The 20873-nt window shown below is 37.3% G+C and overlaps 3 protein-coding genes across 3 annotated transcripts; 2 read left to right on the plus strand and 1 right to left on the minus strand.

The window, feature by feature from the left end:
• Nucleotides 1–1208: 1208 nt before the first annotated feature.
• LOC116141771 (disease resistance-like protein DSC1) lies at nt 1209–18246 on the minus strand. The gene is made up of 5 exons (XM_031427249.1): nt 18139–18246; nt 17697–18008; nt 16609–17604; nt 2144–2353; nt 1209–2060 (listed from the first exon to the last, which is right to left on the minus strand). The coding sequence occupies exons 1-5, from the start codon at nt 18238–18240 to the stop codon at nt 1287–1289; spliced, it is 2394 nt and encodes a 797-aa protein (XP_031283109.1). The 5' UTR covers nt 18241–18246; the 3' UTR covers nt 1209–1286.
• Nucleotides 10322–11270, plus strand: LOC116141772 (22.0 kDa class IV heat shock protein-like). The gene has a single exon (XM_031427250.1). It carries the CDS (start codon nt 10446–10448, stop codon nt 11031–11033), a length of 588 nt encoding a protein of 195 aa, XP_031283110.1. The 5' UTR covers nt 10322–10445; the 3' UTR covers nt 11034–11270.
• Nucleotides 18247–18255: 9 nt separating the features above from the next.
• LOC116141682 (MDIS1-interacting receptor like kinase 2-like) lies at nt 18256–19751 on the plus strand. Its single transcript, XM_031427158.1, has 2 exons — nt 18256–18517; nt 19456–19751. Exons 1-2 carry the CDS (start codon nt 18256–18258, stop codon nt 19749–19751), a joined length of 558 nt encoding a protein of 185 aa, XP_031283018.1.
• Nucleotides 19752–20873: the final 1122 nt, after the last annotated feature.

Raw genomic sequence — 20873 nt, forward strand, 5'->3', positions numbered from 1 at the left:
AAAACACCCTCAACTCACCCATTAAATATGGACAGCCGGCCAACACTACCGGAGTTGTCGTATCAGCGCATGACTGTCTGGATCTTGCCAGTCGTGCGCCGAAATGGCCTTTTTCTGGCCAGATCCACCGGCAAAGGCCAGATCTATGGCTAGATCTGGCCATTGACGGCCAGATCTGGCTGTATTTTCTCATTAACGATGGCCAAAGATACGACCGTCAACGGCCAGATCTTTGGCCTTAGATCTGGCCTTTTTCGGCCAGATCCAAGATGGATCTGGCCGGAAAAGGCTAGATCGGTGCACTACCGGCCAGATTCAGCCGGTAGTGCGCCATTATCTACATTCCAGCCATTTTCCGGCGGTGGTGGCCAGAATCTGGTAAATATGGGTTGTTGGGGTTTTTTTTGTAATTTCTAAAAAAAATTTAGGGGTATTTAATTAAATTAACAAATTTAGGGGGTTTAAAAAAAGTTGAATAATATTGTGAGTTTTTTCAATTTTACTGTTTAACTTTATTGGGAATACTAGTAGTATTCCCAAATGTGAGCCAAACGAAGCCTAAATATTTTGAGTCGAATAAAATAGAATTGAATAGTCAATATTAAAACGAACACGTTTTCCAGTATTTAGTATAAGATAGTAGAATAGGAAGAGTTTGAAAAGTTAAACAAATAGGGGTTTGTTTCTTAATATTATTCGACACCAACTAATTGTTAGATGATCCTAACTAATATTATTTCCAATGTCAACTATTGATGTTCGTCTTTAAACATAATGTGGGCATCCGCAAGGAAGGACTACAGAAAATTAGAAATGATATTCACTCACTTAGATATAGTATCTTTGATTTTGCAGAGTTCAGGACTAGCTGAAATGTATCCTGGAGGTGGCCCTTTTATGCTTAGACAAGAATCCAGAATTTAGACCTACCATGCGGATAGCGAGTGAGCACCATATATATTAGTTTTAGTAGTAGTAGCCATCTACTTAGAAAGAGTTTGCATAAGGGGTTTGTAAAGTTTTTTAAGGGATTTCCAAAGTTTATTTTAGAAGTTTGTTATAGTAAGGAGTAGTAAATTTATTAAGATAAATTGTGAGTAGTCATATCCAACTGAATTTGCATATATCCAATTCAGTGAAGTTGCATTTGTTATATCATATCATAAGATCCATAAAATACATAATTAAACCAATCTGTGTTTCTTGCATTTATCAGATACTGAAGAATTTAATAAATTATAGATACATGTTTCTCCCAAGTTAATTAGCCCCAACATCTGCAGGGCTTATTGCAGCAAAGAGACCAAGAGCTTTTTGAAACCATTAACACTTACAACGCCCAGGAAATACCGCAGAAATAAAACCACAGCCACTCCAACCAAGAAGTTCATACATAATAGATTGGCTCTGCCTTGAGCCGACCAGAAGGCATTAGCCTCTAAATTGGTTTCCTTTTCTTTCAATGTTTGGGAGTTTGGATCCTCTTGTACCTCATGATTGGAGTTACTATCACTTTCACTTTCAACATGATCATCTACGTTGGAGCCGTCAAAAATTTCTGCATCCTCCTCTTTCACGTTCAGTATACAGACCCCACACTTCTTCACCTTGCAATTCAGTAGGGGCAACCGGTTGTCATCTACTGGTAAGAATTCAAACAAAACCTTATGGCAGGACTGGTACACACTGAAGAAATGGTCCTGATCATCTCTTTGAACTAGGATAGCATACAATCGCTCATGGAAAAACAGGAATACATGATCAGACGAAAGAGATCTGGATTTGTATTGAGCTTTTAAGCCATTCAGACCACAATCAATGTTATGCTTGTCACCATCATTGGTTTCAAATTCGCATTTGCATTCGACATTGAAATTCATGTAATCATGGTAGTCGTCGAATGTAACTACAACACACAGAGCGAAGCCTAAGAACTTACTGCTAGACCAATGTTGAGGGAGTTCCATTGTTACTGAAGATCCCACATTTTGATGGCTGAACCACCCTGGAATTTCATTTCCAGGGAAACAAATACTGACGGAAGCTCCTGGCCAATACCACTGTACCATGAAAATATTTGTCTGTAACATTTAAGGCAAGAGAAAATTATAGAACTCAACATCAGAGAGTGAAAGACAGGTACCTCCAAATAATCTTCCATTGATGCAGTCTCCTGTGCATTAGTTGCCATAACCTGTATTCGAAGTTCTGCATCAGCAAGAATATTTCTTTGTGCATCTTCAGTCAGATTGAAGCAATTGGAAAATGTGAAACTCTGCTGGGAATTCCAGTCTGCTGTAAAGGCTAAATTCATTGAATTTGGCATAGTTTTGAGTGATAAACAGTCATGTGCCTGGAAATCTGTCAGATGCAACGGAGATGGAAACTCTAGTATAGATTGAAGTCGCTTGCAATAGCTAACGTCAAGGCTTTTAAGACGAGGAAAATGGTTTGAGGCTCAGGCTCTCAAAATTGTTTCCAGTTAGATCAATAATCTAAGGAGGATAAGCAACTCACAGCACTTGGCAATTCTATCAGGTTGCAGTCATTGAGATTTAATTCAACATAAGAGCACAAACCTGAAAATAGAGGATAATGGCAAGTTGTCCAGCAATTTATCAATACCAGACAAAACAGAAAGAAGAAGAGATGAAAGTGATGTCAACTGAAAGAAGTTATTTGGCAAATTGTAGGTTTTTGCATCTCCCAAGTGCAACAAAGAAGTGAGTAAGACGTTCAATTGAGTAAGGTAACTCTTTTATGGCGGTTCCTTGTAACTCAAGTGTCTCTAACTTTTCCATAGACTCCGAGATTTCAGTAATTCCCCAATTTTGAACAGCCAAAGAGATAAAGAACTTCAAGACATTTCAGCTTAAAAAGGCCGCTTGGAACACTTTCTAGGTTTGTGCAATTTCCAAGACTCAATGTATTTAGTTAGTAAGATACTCAACTGAAGATGGTAATTCTTGAATTGCAGTCTTATTCAAATATAAATACTTATATCTCCTGAAACCTCTGGGAACTCCGTGAGTTTGAACAACCACGGAGATCAAGGTGCATAAGAGTCGTCAAATTCTGAATACTCCTTGGAAGTTCTTTAGCCTGGTGCAGTTGATTAGCAATAGGGAGTCAAGGTTATTAAGACACTCGATGTGAGGGAACCTCTTCAATTGCAGTATGGCCTAAATGCAGCTTTTTTATGTTCCACGAAATCCCAGGAACTGGTGAGATGGGAAACAATCTCGAGTAATAACCTCAAGGTTCGGAGCCAATGTGAGGTCAGGGATCTCCGTTAAGTGCTGAGGTAACTCAGATCAATCCGTCTTAAATTTACAAGATGCTGCAACAAAACAGAAATGGCTGGAGATGTAGCATCCACAAATTCCAAAAATGTCCGAAACAAAGAAACATACATAAATATCATATTCACCTGTTTTTTCTTCCAAAGGTATTCAACATTGCTGTGATGCATGTCACGTCAACAAGGTTCCGGGTTAAACTTACATGGCAAGGATCTTAAAGGGTATCTATGCCAATGGAGATATCTCAGCTCATCAGAAAGAAATTCAAGGCCTTGACAAAGGTGCACCTTATCATCTTCTATTTCGCCTTTGCCATAGTGGGAGCTATATAATTTAAGAAGCCTAAGTTTATGCATCCTCGTGAAGGCATCTGAACTTAAGTGTAGCTCACTTACTTTTGACAAGTCAAGGAATATGCCTTCAACCGATTGAGTCCCCTGATAAAAAACAGAGTATTGGTTTAGCATAGTAAATTTTGAGAAGAAAAGTATAGCATATGTAAATCATACTGTGATTAAGCAGCTATTGCATAACCAGGAGGACTTTAGTGCATTCAGCTCTTACTGTATTTTTCTTGAATAAGTTAAATATATCCTGAGGATCCCACAACCTGCTACGGTTGCCAGGCTCTTTTCTGGATTTTGGCGAACAATATCCCAACCCATCTTTTGTATGAGATCAGCATTAGTAACAAATTGCTCACAAAGTTATGAGACACTTGTCGATGAGAACACTTATTCCAATTTCTGTGCAAAAGCCACAACAACATCTAATAAGTTTAAACGATCTTTATCCTCCCCTTTGAAGAACAATGCAATATCAAGAAATATTTTTTCTCTTCGTCATCAGTCCACATAAACTTATTCTCAATACATTTTGGATGTCCATGTTCGGATACTTTTCAAGTTTATTTAATGCACTTTCCCAATCTCGCTTACTCCTTCCAAATAGAAAGCAACCCAAACTTTAAGAGCCAATGGAATGCCTTGAGCTAATATATCACCGATGACAGCTCCATATAATTTTCTGTAGGATGGTTTTGCTTAAAGGCATTTAAACTGAAGAGTTGAAGAGACTCGTGATAATTTAATTCTCAAGCTTATACATTTCATCAACACATGTCTTGAGCACTTGTTGATCTCTTGATGTTATAATGTTCTACTCCATGACCAAACCAACTTGATCTCCAGCTAAAAATTTTAACTGCTGTGAATTGTCTACATCTCACTAGAACAATAAGAACCTTTTTACGGCGAAGTCTGTTCTTGTGAAAGTGAGTCCTAAACTAGGAGCACTTGTAGTTGGATCTCCATCCTCAGTGTTTTGAAAAGAACTTTCTTGTAAACGATTCAATCCATATAGTGATTCTCTCTTACATTTGCAAGAAAGCAGCAGCCTTCAAATTGATTGGCGATACGATCAAACAAAGCTCGTGCAATGGTTGTTTACCTATACCACCCATACCCCAAATTCAAACAAACGAACATTTAACATACCAAAACCCTAATAGTGATTCAACTCTTTCTAAGCGTGATTCAGTTCCAATCAAGCCATCAAAATCGCTGAGGACATATGATTCAGCTTCTTCAAAACATCTTTAACAAGTTTTCCACAAGTTCTGATTTGATCTGCCCGATATGAAGAACACTTTGGAATCAAAAGTGAAGAGATAAAGAACCATATTGCAGGTTGCTTGACACTACTACAGCATCAAATTACTTGATAACAAATATAAATCGATGGTATTACTACACAAGAAATTAGCAAGAGATTATTTCAGTCAAAATATGCAACGGACAGTAAAAATCGCGACAAGGTCATAAGTAACCAAGAAGTTTCCAGAGTAAGAGAATTACTACCAACCACAAAAACCAATTATGACTAAAAAAATTACAATTCAAAACTTTCTTCCAATTGCATGTAACAGAAAAACCTCTCAAGCTGTACTCATCTACTATTGGATGCAGGACACAATCCTTGAACTCAATCAATTTCATTTAATGAAATGACAGAATAAAAAATCAGATCTTGATGTCCTGTTGACTCAACATGGTAAAGTAAAAATCCAAAACAAAGTAAGCATGGCTAGAAATACAAGAATAAGAGAGAACAAAATTAATTAGAGTTACCCATCATGCTGCTGTATATGCCAACCAGATAGATTGGCCACCTGTGTCAAGTTGCCCTCAACTTTTCACCTTCTCTTTTGTTTTCTTCAATTGTTTTTAGTTTAGCAAATGCTTTGCATAGCTCCCAGATTGTTCCTTACATCAGAAGGAAAAAGATAAAAAACTGGTACAATGATCTGTCCTTTTTGTTCTTGAATCAATTATCTTCTCAAGTTCATCCAAAACACAAGAAGAAGAAGCATAGTTTTCGGAGAGAATTACTATCGAAAGGCTAGACTCTTCGATTGCTTTTAAGAGTGCGGGAGAGATTCATCTCCTTCCTAAGCTCATAATTATGAAGGTTTCGATTTTTTTCCTAGACAAAGCGGCATAAAGATGGCTCGTAAAATTATTGCGAGTGTCTTCACCTTAAAGCTGAGGAATACATCATATTCCATTCACCATTACTGTTTGAAGGTGCAGAAGAAGAAGCGGCCATGTCTTACAGAATTTTTCGGGTACAGTACAGGACTTAATTAGAAAACTAGCAACTGAGATTCTGGGGAAATCAGAAACCCTCCACGAGGTAAAACATGAAACCAATATGAAAAGCAATAATGTAATGGGGTCGACTTTTCATGTCATTTGCCAAAAGTAATGAGAAGCGAATCATATTCGGGTCCATAAAATTAGGTGATAAAGTAATGTCCAGTAGGCAATCCTTTTCACTTTGTGTCAAATCCTACTAGAGTAAAAGACATGTTCCCACCCATGGTTTGACGAAATCTCAAGTTAGTACCACTGGTTTTATTTATTCTAGATTCCCACCCTTAAAGTGACGAAAAAACGTTTGATATAACGGTAAAGGGGTAAATTGGTCATTTTACATGGGCGGCGCACATTAGCAGACCGCCGCCTCTAGCAGTCCTCTGGCGCACGTTAGCAGCCGTCGTTTCCAACGTTTTTCGCTCTTTTTCGGTGATTCTTCCACCCAAAATCACCCTAGTCACCACTATTTGAACCCCCATCCTCCCCTCTACAAAACATACCATTCACAGCCCCTCATCACTCTCCGATCTCCGGCCACGGCAACGAAAAAGGGCCGATGAACATGAACTGTTGGCCGGCGAATGACGATGAAACGGTTGCTGGGGACATAGAGGTTTTATAGATTTGGGGACGGTGGTTGCATTGGTGGTGTCCAATTAGATTTTCACAGCCGAAATCGACAGGAATCCGGTGAAGAACACCGAAACCCTAAGCCTAACGGTGCCAGCGATTGGAGGGGCAAATGAGTCGGGAACCAGAGGGGTTTTGGACGACGGACTACTGGGAAGGTGATGGAGGTGACCAAGCGGTTTTACGTCGTCGGAAACAGCCTAGATCGGGCTGTTTCCGGTGAGGGTGTATAGTGATCGAGGGTGTTTTTGATATAATTTGAAAATAAAATGGTAAGTTTGTAATTCTACTATTTTAGGGGTTAAAACATAATTTTAATTAATTTAGGGTTAAGGGCATTATGGTAATTGTACCCTCTAAACCCTAAAAATTCATAACACTGTTACTTTAAGGGTGAGAATCTGGAATAAATGAAATCAGTGGTACTAACTTGGGGTTTTGTCAAACCTTGGGTGGGAATATGTCGTTTACTCAATCCTACTAAGTATTGATTACTGTAAAGCAGCGTTTGGATATAATGTTATATTACCTGAAAAATTACCGTAAAACTTTATAAAAATGTATTTAGTTAATTGGTGAGTATGTTATATTAATATGTTTGGTTAGGGGTTAAATTACTAAATTATTCTTTTTTAAATATTAATATAATATTAATTTATTATTAATTTTTGAATAATTTTTTTAACCTCCAATATTTCAGATTTAACTAAAACACTTCTGCTTATATAAAACTTTAGTTTATGACGAAATCACCCCCACCCTTGCTGCCACCGTAAACCACCACTAGAAATCTCCGAAAGCCATCGTGAGTAGCTCACCGTGACACAAAGCTCCGATATGACCATTTTTGGCCATATTGATGGTCGAAAACGACCATGTCAAGCCAGATCTAGTCGTTAACGACCAGATCCTTGGCCATTATCGGCTAGATCTGGGCGAAATCTAGCTATTAACGACCATGGACTTGGCTGTTAAGGACCATATCTATTTCGCCAAGAATAGATTTGACCGTTAACGGCCTGATATGGCCATTTTCAGCCATCAATATGGCCAAAAATGGCCATATCGAAGCCTCTCGGAGCCTCCCACCTAACCTTGGTCTTTTTAGAGACTTCGATAACTTTTTAGCGGCGATCAGTGGTGGTTGGCCCACTGTCGGCGGTGGTGGCTAGGTGACAATGGTAGTCTGTAAATTGTTTTAAATATAAGGGCATTATTGTCTAAAAATTTAATTAAACAAGGGTAAAATTGAAATGGTATATTAATGTAAATTTATTTTTAAATAGGGGCATTATTAGCTAAAATTTTTATTAATAAGGGATATAATTGTAACAAAAATAAAATTACTTTAATAATCTTACTATACCTAAGAAAATAGAGTTAATTAGATTATCTTAAATATTACCAACAGTAACAACTATTGATAATACAAAATTATTGAAATTTTATATTACTAGACAATAAAAAATAGTAATCAAATAATATAAAATTTACATAACCCCAATGATCTTCCATTACCTTAAACCAAACGCCTCCCAAATTACCTAAACGTGTTATGGTCGAAAGATGCTTACTGAAATCTATTGAAAGTGATAGTATCTATTTATTATTCGGTGATCTTTAAAAAGTCTTTTCATGTGTTAATAAATAAACGAACTTATTAGAAATTAGAATTTATTACTCAAGTCAGTTACGACAATTAATTATTACGAAATTTCATGGGTCAGTAATTCTGGATAGCTTGTTCGCTGCATGCACCTTCTCATCGCATCGTCGACATAATACAGCTTCATCTGCACAACACAGCACCTCTGCCTCTGCCTTCTCACAAACCTCACACTGTAACTTCATCGATATATCTCTTCTTCAGCTACATGTATCTATGGCTAAGATCCAAGCTTGAAGCTACATTTATACATGGCTTTCAGTACATGCATGCAAGAAAACTAATGGTATTCAAGGCATTAAGTAATGAAGATCACAAGAATATCAGAACAGAATGAAGCTCATTAAAGAGCATAGCATGTGGTACTGTTGGATCACTGGACCAATAGCCTTTAATAGGTGAGGATATTGTGAAGAAATACAAGTCTTTGCAATGATCCAGCTTTCTAATGATAAGTGAACTTATGCACTGCGGGAGGAAATCTGGCTAGCTGGCTAGTGAGACTCCATGTCTCCAAGACTCAAGCTGTTTGTATATATTAACACTTCAGGTTTCGAGAAGCCAAATTTATGTTAAAATTAAAATAATATAAAGAAAGAAGACAATAGTGTCCAGGTGTTAATACATAGGACAATCCAACTATGGAGTATGGAGTGGTGTAATATCTATGGTAGATTTTTTGGGACCCAATAACAAGTATATATGAAATCAAATCATATCTTCTCCATATTTTAGGAGTTAGTTTGTAATATCGTTATCCACCTCTTCAAGTGGAATTGAGACTTGAGAGAATGACGAGAATTATGTACTATTCTACTCTCTCATTTGTCTTTTACCAGACTGTCCATGATGCAGTTATCAAGCAGCATGCATGGCGGCAACTTGCATCACATTCACTGATAGGATAGATTGAAAGTGCTGAATTGTGAAGAATTAATGGGACCACTTTGAGAAATGTAGTAAAAAGTCAATTGGGTTCTCCTGCTTTGTCAGTGATATGGCCTGCCCATCCCCATACACAGGCTTTGTGGTGTTGTTTATCTTCAATGCACCGACTGCCAAACTTTTTGACCATTTTTCTGTTTATTAACTTCTTTGTTACTAATACTAGCAGAATATGACTTTAGTTTACCCAATACCATCCATTTCTTCATTGTGCTAGTTATGTTGGGCCTACCTTCAAAGTCGCATTTGGTCTCTTAAAAGATTAGGCCGATATGATTCTTGTTATCACCCTTCGGCCACGGGCCACTACATCCATTCTCAATTCGATTACTATTTACTCAAAGGTGAGCTAGCATATATCTAGCCCAATATATAAATAAATAATAAAAGAAGTTAAATATCTTCACTAGTTTAAAATAAAGTTTTACACAAATATATAAATAAAAATTATGAGATATTATTTAAAAGGGCAAGCGACTTTTTCCCACCCAAGGTTTGCCTTAATGACACTTTTCCATCCAAAAAGTTTCAAAATATCACTTTTCCATCCAAAATTTATATTCCGTTTTAATATCCAAAATACACTTTACTTTTTAAACTGATGTTTGATGAGTTACAAAAAGTCAGGATAAGAGAAGTTTTGTAAAGTAGAAGCCGATGAATCAAATAGAGGTGATTGTTTGAATATTCGTAACAAAAAATCAGTTAAGAATAGGAAACTCTAGCTCTACAGTGGTCGGTAATCTGTGAGAAATAAGGTATTGGAATAAAAAATGTTTTGTAGAGAGAATATTAGAGTTTTAAATGATGGTGAAAGAGAGAATTTTAGCTATCAAAATCGGCTTTAGATAGTAATAGAATATTAATTTTGGATGAAAAATGATATTTTAAAATTTTTTAGGTGGGAAAATATCATTAAGGCAAACCTTGGGTGGGAAAAGGACAAACCTGTCAGCAAGATCCTTGAAGTCTCTGGAACTTGTAAGAAGAGTCTTGCAACCTCTTCACATTTAGCCCATATTTCCACCTCATTAACACGTAAAACTCCCTGGAAACTTCTCCATTTATCCACACCAATCTATCATTTCAACAACCATCAACCTTAACTCATATAAATGGCAGACCCCATCTCTAAAATTGTACAAACAAATCATCTGAATATCTGAGTGTCAAAATATCTTCCAAGCCCCTCTCATTTACAAACAAAAACTATACAAAAACCACACTTGAAGCTTCAAGAGAAAGATGAGGCAACAGCCCTTAGTCATCTGCTCACTGATAATATCTTTGCTATGTCTGGTTGATTCATCAAATGGCTCTTTGCTACTGCCATTTACGGACACTCCAGGAAGCCTACTGTCTGATCTCTGGGCAGACCGGTTTCCGGACCCGTTTCGGATGCTGGAACAAATCCCATTTGGGATTGACAGGGATGAGAACACGGCACTCTCACCAGCCAGAGTAGACTGGAAGGAAACACCAGAAGGTCATGTGATAATGCTGGATGTTCCAGGATTGAAGAAGGAGGAGCTGAAGATTGAAGTGGAGGAGAACCGGGTGTTGAGAGTTAGTGGAGAGAGGAAGAAAGAGGAGGAGAAGAAGGGTGATCATTGGCACAGAGTGGAGAGATCCTATGGCAAATTTTGGAGGCAGTTTAAGTTGCCTGACAACGTGGATTTGGATTCAGTTCAGGCTAAGCTTGAGAATGGTGTGTTGACATTGTCCTTGGCAAAGCTGTCTCCTGATAAAATTAAAGGTCCTAGGACTGTCAGCATTGCTGGAGGAGAAGGTGAACCTGCCAAACTCAAGAGTGAAGCCAAGCAAGAGCTTTAGAGGTTTTTCTTCAGAAATTTTCAAATACGGGTGAAGAGAGAGCAATTGGGTGTCAGTGTCTCACTTGTTTATTGGAGAATAAGGTTTCTAATGCGTGTATTTGAGCTTTGTTTTGTTGTGTGGATGATGCAATATGTAATGTATTGTTAAAAAATTTCATAATGTAATAAAATTTTCCTTATCAAATTCCCTGTCTCACAAATTAGCAAGAAAACCAAAACCTTCCGCAAAGAACACCAAATCAGTACATTCTTCTGACTGAATGCAGCCACTGAAATCTGATATTACGCATAAATGGTTTGAAAATTCATGTTGTCTTGACATGTAGGTAATTTCAGTTGTACTAGATGCGGCACCTAAATTTACAATACAAACATAAAAAAATTAGAGATTTTCAATTCATAAATTAGTACAGGACTAGGTTATTCTGCTCATTTTTTCCACAGGCACCTGTTAATGTTAAACAAGTGTCAGTCGTATGGATTCTTTGTTTAAAATCAAGGACTTTTGACCATTTACTAGTCCTTAAAGTCCCCTTCACAACATGCATTAGTACAAATTGCTCACAACAGTTTTAGACACATTGTCGATGAGAACACTTATTCCAATTTCTGTGCAAAAGCCACAACAATATATTAGTTGTTAAACGATCTTTATCCTCCCTTTGAAGAAACATGCAATATCAGAAATATTTCTTTCTCTTGTCATCAAGTCCATCATAAATATTTCAATACATTTTGGATGTCCATGTTCGGATACTTTTCAAGTTTATTTAATGCACTTTCCAATCTCGCTTACTCCTTCCAAATAGAAAGCAACCCAAAACTTTAAGAGCCAATGGAATGCCTTGAGCATAAATATCACCCGACTTGACAGCTCCATATAATTTTCTGAGGATGGTTTTGCTTAAAGGCATTAAACTGAAGAGTTGAAGAGACTCGTGATAATTTAATTCCTCAAGTTATACATTCAACAACACATGTCTTGAGCACTTGTTGATCTCTTGATGTTATAATGATTCTACTTCCATGACCAAACCAACTTGATTCCAGCTAAAAATTTTAACTGTGTGAATTGTCTACACATCTAGAACAATAAGAACCTTTTTACGGCGAAGTCTGTTCTTGTGAAAGTGAGTCCTAAACTAGGAGCACTTGTAGTTGGATCTCCATCTCTAGTGTTTGAAAAAGAACTTCTTCTTGTAAACGATTCAATAATTTAGCTGATTCTTCTCTTACATTTGCAAGAAAGCAGCAGCCTTCAAATTGATTGGCGATACGATCAAACAAAGCTCGTGCAATGGTTTTACCTAACCACCCATACCCCAAATTCCAACAAAACGAACATTTAAACTACCAACACCTAATAGTGATTCAACTCTTTCTAAGCGTGATTCCTTCCAATCAAGCCATCAAAATCGCTTGAGGACATATGATTCAGCTTCTTCAAAACATCTTTAACCATGTTTTCCACAAAGTTTGATTCTGATCTGCCAGATATTAAGAACACTTTGGAATCAAAAAGTGAAGAGTAAAGAACCATATTGCAGGTTGCTGACACACTACAGCATCAAATTACTTGATAACAAAATATAATCGATGGTATTACTACCAAGAAATTAGCAAGAGATTATTTCAGTCAAAATATGCAACGGACAGTAACAATCGCGACAAGGTCATAAGTAACCAAGAAGTTTCCAGAGTAAGAGAAATTACTCCAACCACAAAAACCCAATTATGACTAGAAAAAATTTACATTCAAAACTTTCTTCAATTGCATGTATACAGAAAACCTCTTCAAGCTGTACTCATCTTACTATTGGCATGCATAGGGCACAATCCTTGAACTCAATCAATTTCATTTAATTGAAATGACAGAATAAAAATCAGATCTTGATGTTGTTGACCTCAACATGGTAAAGTAAAAATCCAAAACAAAGTAAGCATGGCTAGAAATACAAGAATAAGAGAGAACAAAATTAATTAGAGTACCCATCATGCTGCTGTATATGCCAACCAGATAGATTGGCCACCTGTGTCAAAGTTGCCCTCAACTTTTCAACTTCTCTTTTTTTTCTTCAATTGTTTTTCATGTTTAGCAAATGCTTTTGCATAGCTCCCAGATTGTTTCCTTACATCAGAAGGAATAACATGATAAAAAACTGGTACATGATCTGTCCCTTTTTGTTCTTGCATTCAATTATCTTCTCAAGTTATCCAAACACCAAGAAGAGAAGCATAGTTTTCGGAGGAATTACTATCGAAAGGCTAGACCTTCGATTGCTTTAAGAGTGCGGGAGAGATTTCATCTCCTCTCTAAGCTCATAATCTATGAAGGTTTCGATTTTTTCCTAGACAACGGGCATAAAGATGGCTCGTAAATTATTGCGAGTGTCTTCACCTCTAAAGCTGAGGAATACATCATACTTCCATTCACCATTACTGTTGAAGGTGCAGAAGAAGAAGCGGCCATGTTCTTACAGAATTTTTCGGGTACAAGTACAGGACTTTAATTAGAAAACTAGCAACTGAGATTCTGGGGAAATCAGAAACCCCTCACGAGTAAACATGAAACCAATATGAAAAGCAATAATGTAATGGGGTCGACTTTCATGTCATTTGCAAAAGTAATGAGAAGCGAATCATATTCGGGTCCATAAAATTAGGTGATAAAGTAATGTCCAGTAGGCAATCCTTTTCACTTTGTGTCAAACCTAGAGTAAAAGACATGTTCCCACCCATGGTTGACGAAATCTCAAGTTAGTACCACTGGTTTTATTATTCTAGATTCCCACCCTTAAGTGAAGAAAAAAACGTTTGATATAACGGTAAAGGGGTAAATGGTCATTTACATGGGCGGCGCACATTAGCAGACCGCCGCTCTAGCAGTCCTCTGGGCCACGTTAGCAGCCGTCGTTTCCAACGTTTTTCGCTCTTTTTCGGTGATTCTTCCACCAAATCACCCTAGTCACCACTATTTGAACCCCCATCCTCCTCTACAAAAAATACCATTCACAGCCCCTCATCACTCTCCGATCTCCGGCCACGGCAACGAAAAAGGGCCGATGAACATGAACTGGTGGCCGCGGAATGACGATGAAACGGTTTGCTGGGGCATAGAGGTTTTATAGATTTGGGGACGGTGGTTGCATGGTGGTGTCCAATTAGATTTTCACAGCCGAAATCGACAGGAATCCGGTGGAAGAACACCGAAACCCTAAGCCTAACGGTGCCAGCGATTGGAGGGGCAAATGAGTCGGGAACCCGAGGGGTTTTGGAGACGGACTACTGGGAAGGTGATGGAGGTGACCAAGCGGTTTTTACGTCGTCGGAAACAGCCTAGATCGGGCTGTTTCCGGTGAGGGGTGTATAGTGATCGAGGGTGTTTGATATAATTTGAAAATAAAATGGTAAGTTTGTATTCTACTATTTTAGGGGTTTAAACATAATTTAATTAATTTAGGGTTAAGGGCATTATGGTAATTGTACCCTCTAAACCCTAAAAATTCATAACACTGTTACTTTAAGGGTGAGAATCTGGAATAAATGAAATCAGTGGTAATAACTGGGGTTTGTGCAAACCTTGGGTGGGAATATGTCGTTACTCAATCCTACTAAGTATTGATTACGTAAAGCAGCGTTTGGATATAATGTTATATTACCTGAAAAATTACCGTAAAACTTTATAAAAATGTATTTAGTTAATTGGTGAGTATGTTATATAATTGTTTGGTTAGGGGTTAAAATACTAAATTATTCTTTTAAATATTAAATAATATTAATTTATATAATTTTTGAATAATTTTTTTAACCTCCAATATTTCAGATTTAACTAAAACTTCTGCTATATAAAACTTTAGTTTATGACGAAATCACCCCCACCCTTGCTGCCACCGTAAACCACCACTAGAAATCTCCGAAAGCCATCGTGGTAGTCACCGGGACACAAAGCTCCGATATGACCATTTTTGGCCATATTGATGGTCGAAAACGACCATGTCAAGCCAGATCTAGTCGTTAACGACCAGATCCTTGGCCTATTACGGCTAGATCTGGGCGAGAATCTAGCTATATACGACATGGACTTGGCTGTTAAGGACCATATCTATCGCCAAGAATAGATTTGACCGTTAACGGCCTGATATGGCCATTTTCAGCCATCAATATGGCCAAAAATGGCCATATGAAGCCTCTCGGAGCCTCCCACCTAACCTGGTCTTTTTAGAGACTTCGATAACTTTTTAGCGGCGACAGTGGTGGTTGGGCCACATGTCGGCGGTGGTGGCTAGGTGACAATGGTAGTCTGTAAATTGTTTTAAATATAAGGGCATTATTGTCTAAAAATTTAATTAAACAAGGGTTAAATTGAAATGGTATATAATGTAAATTTTTTAAATAGGGGCATTATAGCTAAAATTTTTATAATAAGGGATAATTGTAACAAAAATAAAATTACTTTAATAATCTTAATATACCTAAGAAATAGAGTATATTAGTTATCTTAATATTACCAACAGTAACAACTATTGATAATACAAAAATATTGAAATTTATATACTATAGACAATAAAAATAGTAATCAAATAATATAAAATTTACATAACCCCATGATCTTCCATTACCTTAAACCAACGCCTCCCAAATTACCTAAACGTGTTATGGTCGAAAGATGCTTACTGAAATCTATTGAAAGTGATAGTATCTATTTATTATTCGGTGATCTTAAAAAGTTTTCATGTGTTAATAAATAAACGAACTTATTAGAAATTAGAATTTATTACTCAAGTCAGTTACGACAATTAATTATTACGAAATTTCATGGGTCAGTAATTCTGGATAGCTTGTTCGCGCATGCACCTTCTCATCGCATCGTCGACATAATACAGCTTCATCTGCACAACACAGCACCTCTGCCTCTGCCTTCTCACAAACCTCACACTGTAACTTCATGATATATCTTTCTTAGCTACATGTATCAGGCTAAGATCCAAGCTTGAAGCTACATTTATACATGGCTTTCAGTACATGCATGCAAGAAAAACTAATGGTATTCAAGGCATTAAGTAATGAAGATCACAAGAATACACGAACAGAATGAAGCTCATTAAAGAGCATAGCATGTGGTACTGTTGGTCACTGGACCAATAGCCTTTAATAGGTGAGGATATTGTGAAGAAATACAAATCTTTGCAATGATCCAGCTTCTAATGATAAGTGAACTTATGCAAGCGGGAGGAAATCTGGCTAGCGGCTAGTGAGACTCCATGTTCCAAGACTCAAGCTGTTTGTATATATTAACACTTCAGGTTTCGAGAAGCCAAATTTATGTTAAAATTAAAATAATATAAAGAAAGAAGACAATAGTGTCCAGGTGTTAAACATAGGACAATCAACTTGGAGTTGGAGTGGTGTAATATTATGGTAGATTTTTTGGGCCCCAAACAAGTATATTGAAATCAAATCATATCTTCTCCATATTTTAGGAGTTAGTTTGTAATATCGTTATCCACCTCTTCAGTGGAAGAGAACTTGAGAGATGACGCAGTATGTACTATTCTACTCTCTCATTCATGTGCCTGGAAATCTGTCAGATGCAACGGAGATGGAAACTCTAGTATAGATTGAAGTCGCTTGCAATAGCTAACGTCAAGGCTTTTAAGACAAGAAAATGGTTTGAGGCTCAGGCTCTCAAAATTATTTCCAGTTAGATCTAAATACTCTGAGGAGGATAAGCAACTCAGAGCACTTGGCAATTCTACCAGGTTGCAGTCATTGAGATTTAATTCAACTAAAGAGCACAAACCTGAAAATAGAGATAATGGCAAGTTGTCCAGCAATTTATCAATACCAGACAAACCAGAAAGACGAAGAGATGAAAGTGATGTCAACTGAAAGAAGTTATTTGGCAAACTTGTAAGGTTTTTGCAGTCCCCCAAGTGCAACAAAGAAAGTTGAGTAAGACGTTCAATTGAGTAAGGTAACTCTTTTATGGCGGTTCCTTGTAACTCTAACTTTTCCATAGACTCTGAGATTTCAGGTAAATTCCCCAATTTTGAACAGCCAAAGAGATAAAGAACTTCAAGACATTTCAGCTTAAAAAGGCCGCTTGGAACACTTTCTAGGTTTGTGCAATTTCCAAGACTCAATGTATTTAGTTTAGTAAGATACTCAACTGAAGATGGTAATTCTTGAATTGCAGTCTCATTCAAATATAAATACTTTATATCTCCTGAAACCTCTGGGAACTCCGTGATGTTTGAACAACCACGGAGATCAAGGTGCATAAGAGTCGTCAAATTCTGAATACTCCTTGGAAGATTCTTTAGCCTGGTGCAGTTGATTAGCAATAGGGAGTCAAGGTTATTAAGACACTCGATGGCTGAGGGAACCTCTTCAATTGCAGTATGGCCTAAATGCAGCTTTTTTATGTTCCACGAAATCCCAGGAAACTTGGTGAGATGGGAACAACCATCTAGAGTAATAACCTCAAGGTTCGGAGCCAATGTGAGGTCAGGGATCTCCGTTAAGTGCTGAGAGTAACTCAGATCAATCCGTCTTAAATTTACAAGATGCTGCAACAAAACAGAAATGGCTGGATGAATTAGCATCCACAAATTCTAAAATATGTCCGAAACAAAGAAACATACATAAATATCATATTCACCTGTTTTTCCTTCCAAAGATATTCAACATTGCTGTGATGCATGTCAAGCTCAACAAGGTTCTCCGGGTTAAACTTACATGGCAAGGATCTTAAAGGGTATCTATGCCAATGGAGATATCTCAGCTCATCAGAAAGAAATTCAAGGCCTTGACAAAGGTGCACCTTATCATCTTCTATTTCGCCTTTGCCATAGTGGGAGCTATATAATTTAAGAAGCCTAAGTTTATGCATCCTCGTGAAGGCATCTGAACTTAAGTGTAGCTCACTTACTTTTGACAAGTCAAGGAATATGCCTTCAACCGATTGAGTCCCCTGATAACAAAACAGAGTATTGGTTTAGCATAGTAAATTTTGAGAAGAAAAAGTATAGTATATGTAAATCATACTGTGATTAAGCAGCTATTGCATAACCATGGAGGACTTTAGTGCATTCAGCTCTTACTGTATTTTTCTTGAATAAGTTAAATATATCCTGAGGATCCCACAACCTGCTACGGTTGCCAGGCTCTTTTCTGGATTCTTGGCGAACAATATCCCAACCCATCTCTTGTATGAGATCATGCANTTGAAGAGCACTAATACAGCCGTAGAACTAGATTGGAGGAAGAGAATAAATGTTATAAAAGGAGTAGCACATGCATTATCTTACATGCATCATGATTGTTGCCCACCAGTTGTTCATCGAGACATATCAAGCAAGAATGTGATATTGGATCAAGAATACGAAGCTCATGTTTCAGACTTTGGAACTGCCAAGTTTCTCAAACAAGAGTCATCAAACTGGAGTGAGCTTGCTGGCACATATGGATATATTGCACCGGGTATCTCGTTTATTCCTTTTAACCTTATATTATTATTATTATTTTCATATAATGGTGATTGAAATTTTTTTTTTTTTTATTTAATTAAAATCCGGCCTTGTTCACTAATGTTGCCTAATGTTACAAAAACACAATTTTAAGTGTTAACAAAAAGACCCTCCAACAATAAAAGTTTTATAAATTAACAAAAACACCTTTACCCACCCACCCAACCAATTGCCGACAGTTGGCCACCATTGATGGATTGTGGTCGACGGTCACTGGAATGGCGCACGATCGATTGGATCTGACCAGTCGAGCATTGATCTGGAATTTCTGGCTAGATCCACCATGTATCTGGTTGGAAACGGCCAGATCTACGACCATAATCTGGTCGTCGTAAACGGCCAAATTTTGCAAAATATGGTCGTCAACGGTTAGATCTCTGGCCGTAGATTTGGCCGTTTCCGGCTAGATACATGATGGATCTGGTTAAAAACGTCCAGATCGGCACATGATCGGCCAAATCCCCCGATAATGCATTGTTCCGATGCCGACGGCTGGCAATGGTTGCCGACGGGCGACTGTGACTTGGATGGGTGGGGGTGTTTTTGTTAATTTATAAACTTTTATTGTGAAAGGTAATTGTTAAATGTTTTGAGTTGAATAGAATATAATTAAATTTTGAACTGATAGTCAATATTAAAACAAACACGTTTTTTATTGCTTATGATAGGATAGTAGAATAGAAAAAGTTTGAAAAGTTAAACAAACAAGGGTTTGTCTTTTAATATTAGTTGGCACCAACTAATTGTTAGCTGATCCTAGCTAATATTATTTCCAATGTCAACTATTGATGTTCGTCTTTAAACATAATGTGGGCATCCGCAAGGGAGGACTATAGAAAATTAGAAATGATATTCACTCACTTAGATATATTTAAATCTTTTATTTTGCAGAGTTTGCTTACACAAGGAAGATAACCGAAAAGTGCGATGTGTATAGCTTTGGAGTTTTAACATTGGAAGTGATCAAAGGGAATCATCCAGGAGATTTTCTTTCCTTATTTTCATCTAATGTGCCTCCCAATATGTCTATACAGCTTAGTGATGTGTTAGACTCTAGGCTTCCAGCACCATCGCTTGAAGTTCAGGACAAGCTGAAATGTATCCTGGAGGTGGCCCTTTTATGCTTAGACAAGAATCCAGAATTTAGACCTACTATGCGGATAGTGAGTGAGCACCATACATATTAGATTTAGTAGTAGTAGGCATCTAAAACGAATTTTGCTCTTATCGCAAGCTAATGTAATGTGTAATGTGTTTACTTAGTAAGAGTTTGTAAAAGGGGTTTGTAAAGTTTTTTAAGGGATTTCCGAAGTTTAGTTTAGAAGTTTGTTATAGTAAGGAGTGGTAAATTTATTAAGATAAATTGTAAGTATTCATATCCAATTCAGTGATGTTGCATTTGTTATATCATATCATAAGATCCATAAAACACATAATTAAACCAATCTGTGTTTCTTGCATATATATTAATAAGTTATAGATACATGTTTCTTCAAAGTTAATTAGCCCCAACATCTGCAGGGCTTATTGCAGCAAAGAGACCAAGAGCTTTATGAAACCATTAACAGTTACAACGCCCAGGAAATACCGCAGAAATAAAACCACAGCCACTCCAACCAAGAAGTTCATACATAATAGCTTGGCTCTGGCTTGAGCCAACCAGAAGGCATTAGCCTCTAAATTGGTTTCCTTTTCTTTCAATGTTTGGGAGTTTGGATCCTCTTGTACCTCATGATTGGAGTTACTATCACTTCCACTTTCAACATGTTCATATGTAGTTACGTTAGACCTTTCGGTTGAATTGTTAATAATAGGGTATAGAGCTATTTCCCACTAAACATGATTGAAGGAATGATAACCTCACAAATATACACTGTCCCTAATCAACTCAAAATAAAAAGAACAACATATAATCCTAAAACTCATATCTAACTGGAAATAACTAAAAACAACAACCCACTAAATTTATAATAGGCATTTGCACCGCGGCAGTGTCCTAGCCTTCACGTTCTCCTTCAGATTCTTCATCGCGAATTTTTTTGCCACGCGTGAATTTGGATGTTATACCAAATTCCAATCCCTCTTTAGCCGCTGATACTTCTTTCTTTTGCAGAAACCTCTGTCATCAACTACACAAAAAATGAAAGTGTTCACATTACAACGTAATTGAATTCCTCGCCTTTTGTCTCTAATCCCTCTCTTACACCTCAACGTGATGACCTGTGTTAGACCTTCCCTCATCGATATCACAACCACCGACTACAGTTAAATAAGACAAATCTATCTCTTCAAGTTTCAATCTTTTTCAG

Source organism: Pistacia vera, unplaced genomic scaffold (assembly GCF_008641045.1).
Source record: "Pistacia vera cultivar Batoury unplaced genomic scaffold, PisVer_v2 Contig40, whole genome shotgun sequence".
In the NCBI taxonomy this organism is placed as follows: Eukaryota; Viridiplantae; Streptophyta; class Magnoliopsida; order Sapindales; family Anacardiaceae; genus Pistacia; species Pistacia vera.

What these genes read in the sequence shown, in the direction of transcription:
- LOC116141772 (XM_031427250.1), top strand. Translation starts at nt 10,446, where the DNA reads ATGAGGCAACAGCCCTTAGTCATCTGCTCACTGATAATATCTTTGCTA.
- LOC116141771 (XM_031427249.1), bottom strand. Translation starts at nt 18,240, where the DNA reads ATGGGTTGGGATATTGTTCGCCAAGAATCCAGAAAAGAGCCTGGCAAC. An exon ending in ATCTTTGGAAGGAAAAACAG is followed by an intron (nt 17,605 to 17,696) that starts GTGAATATGATA and finishes GTTTTGTTGCAG; the next exon opens with CATCTTGTAAATTTAAGACG. An exon ending in TGCATCTGACAGATTTCCAG is followed by an intron (nt 2,354 to 16,608) that starts GCACATGAATGA and finishes ACAGATTTCCAG; the next exon opens with GCACATGACTGTTTATCACT.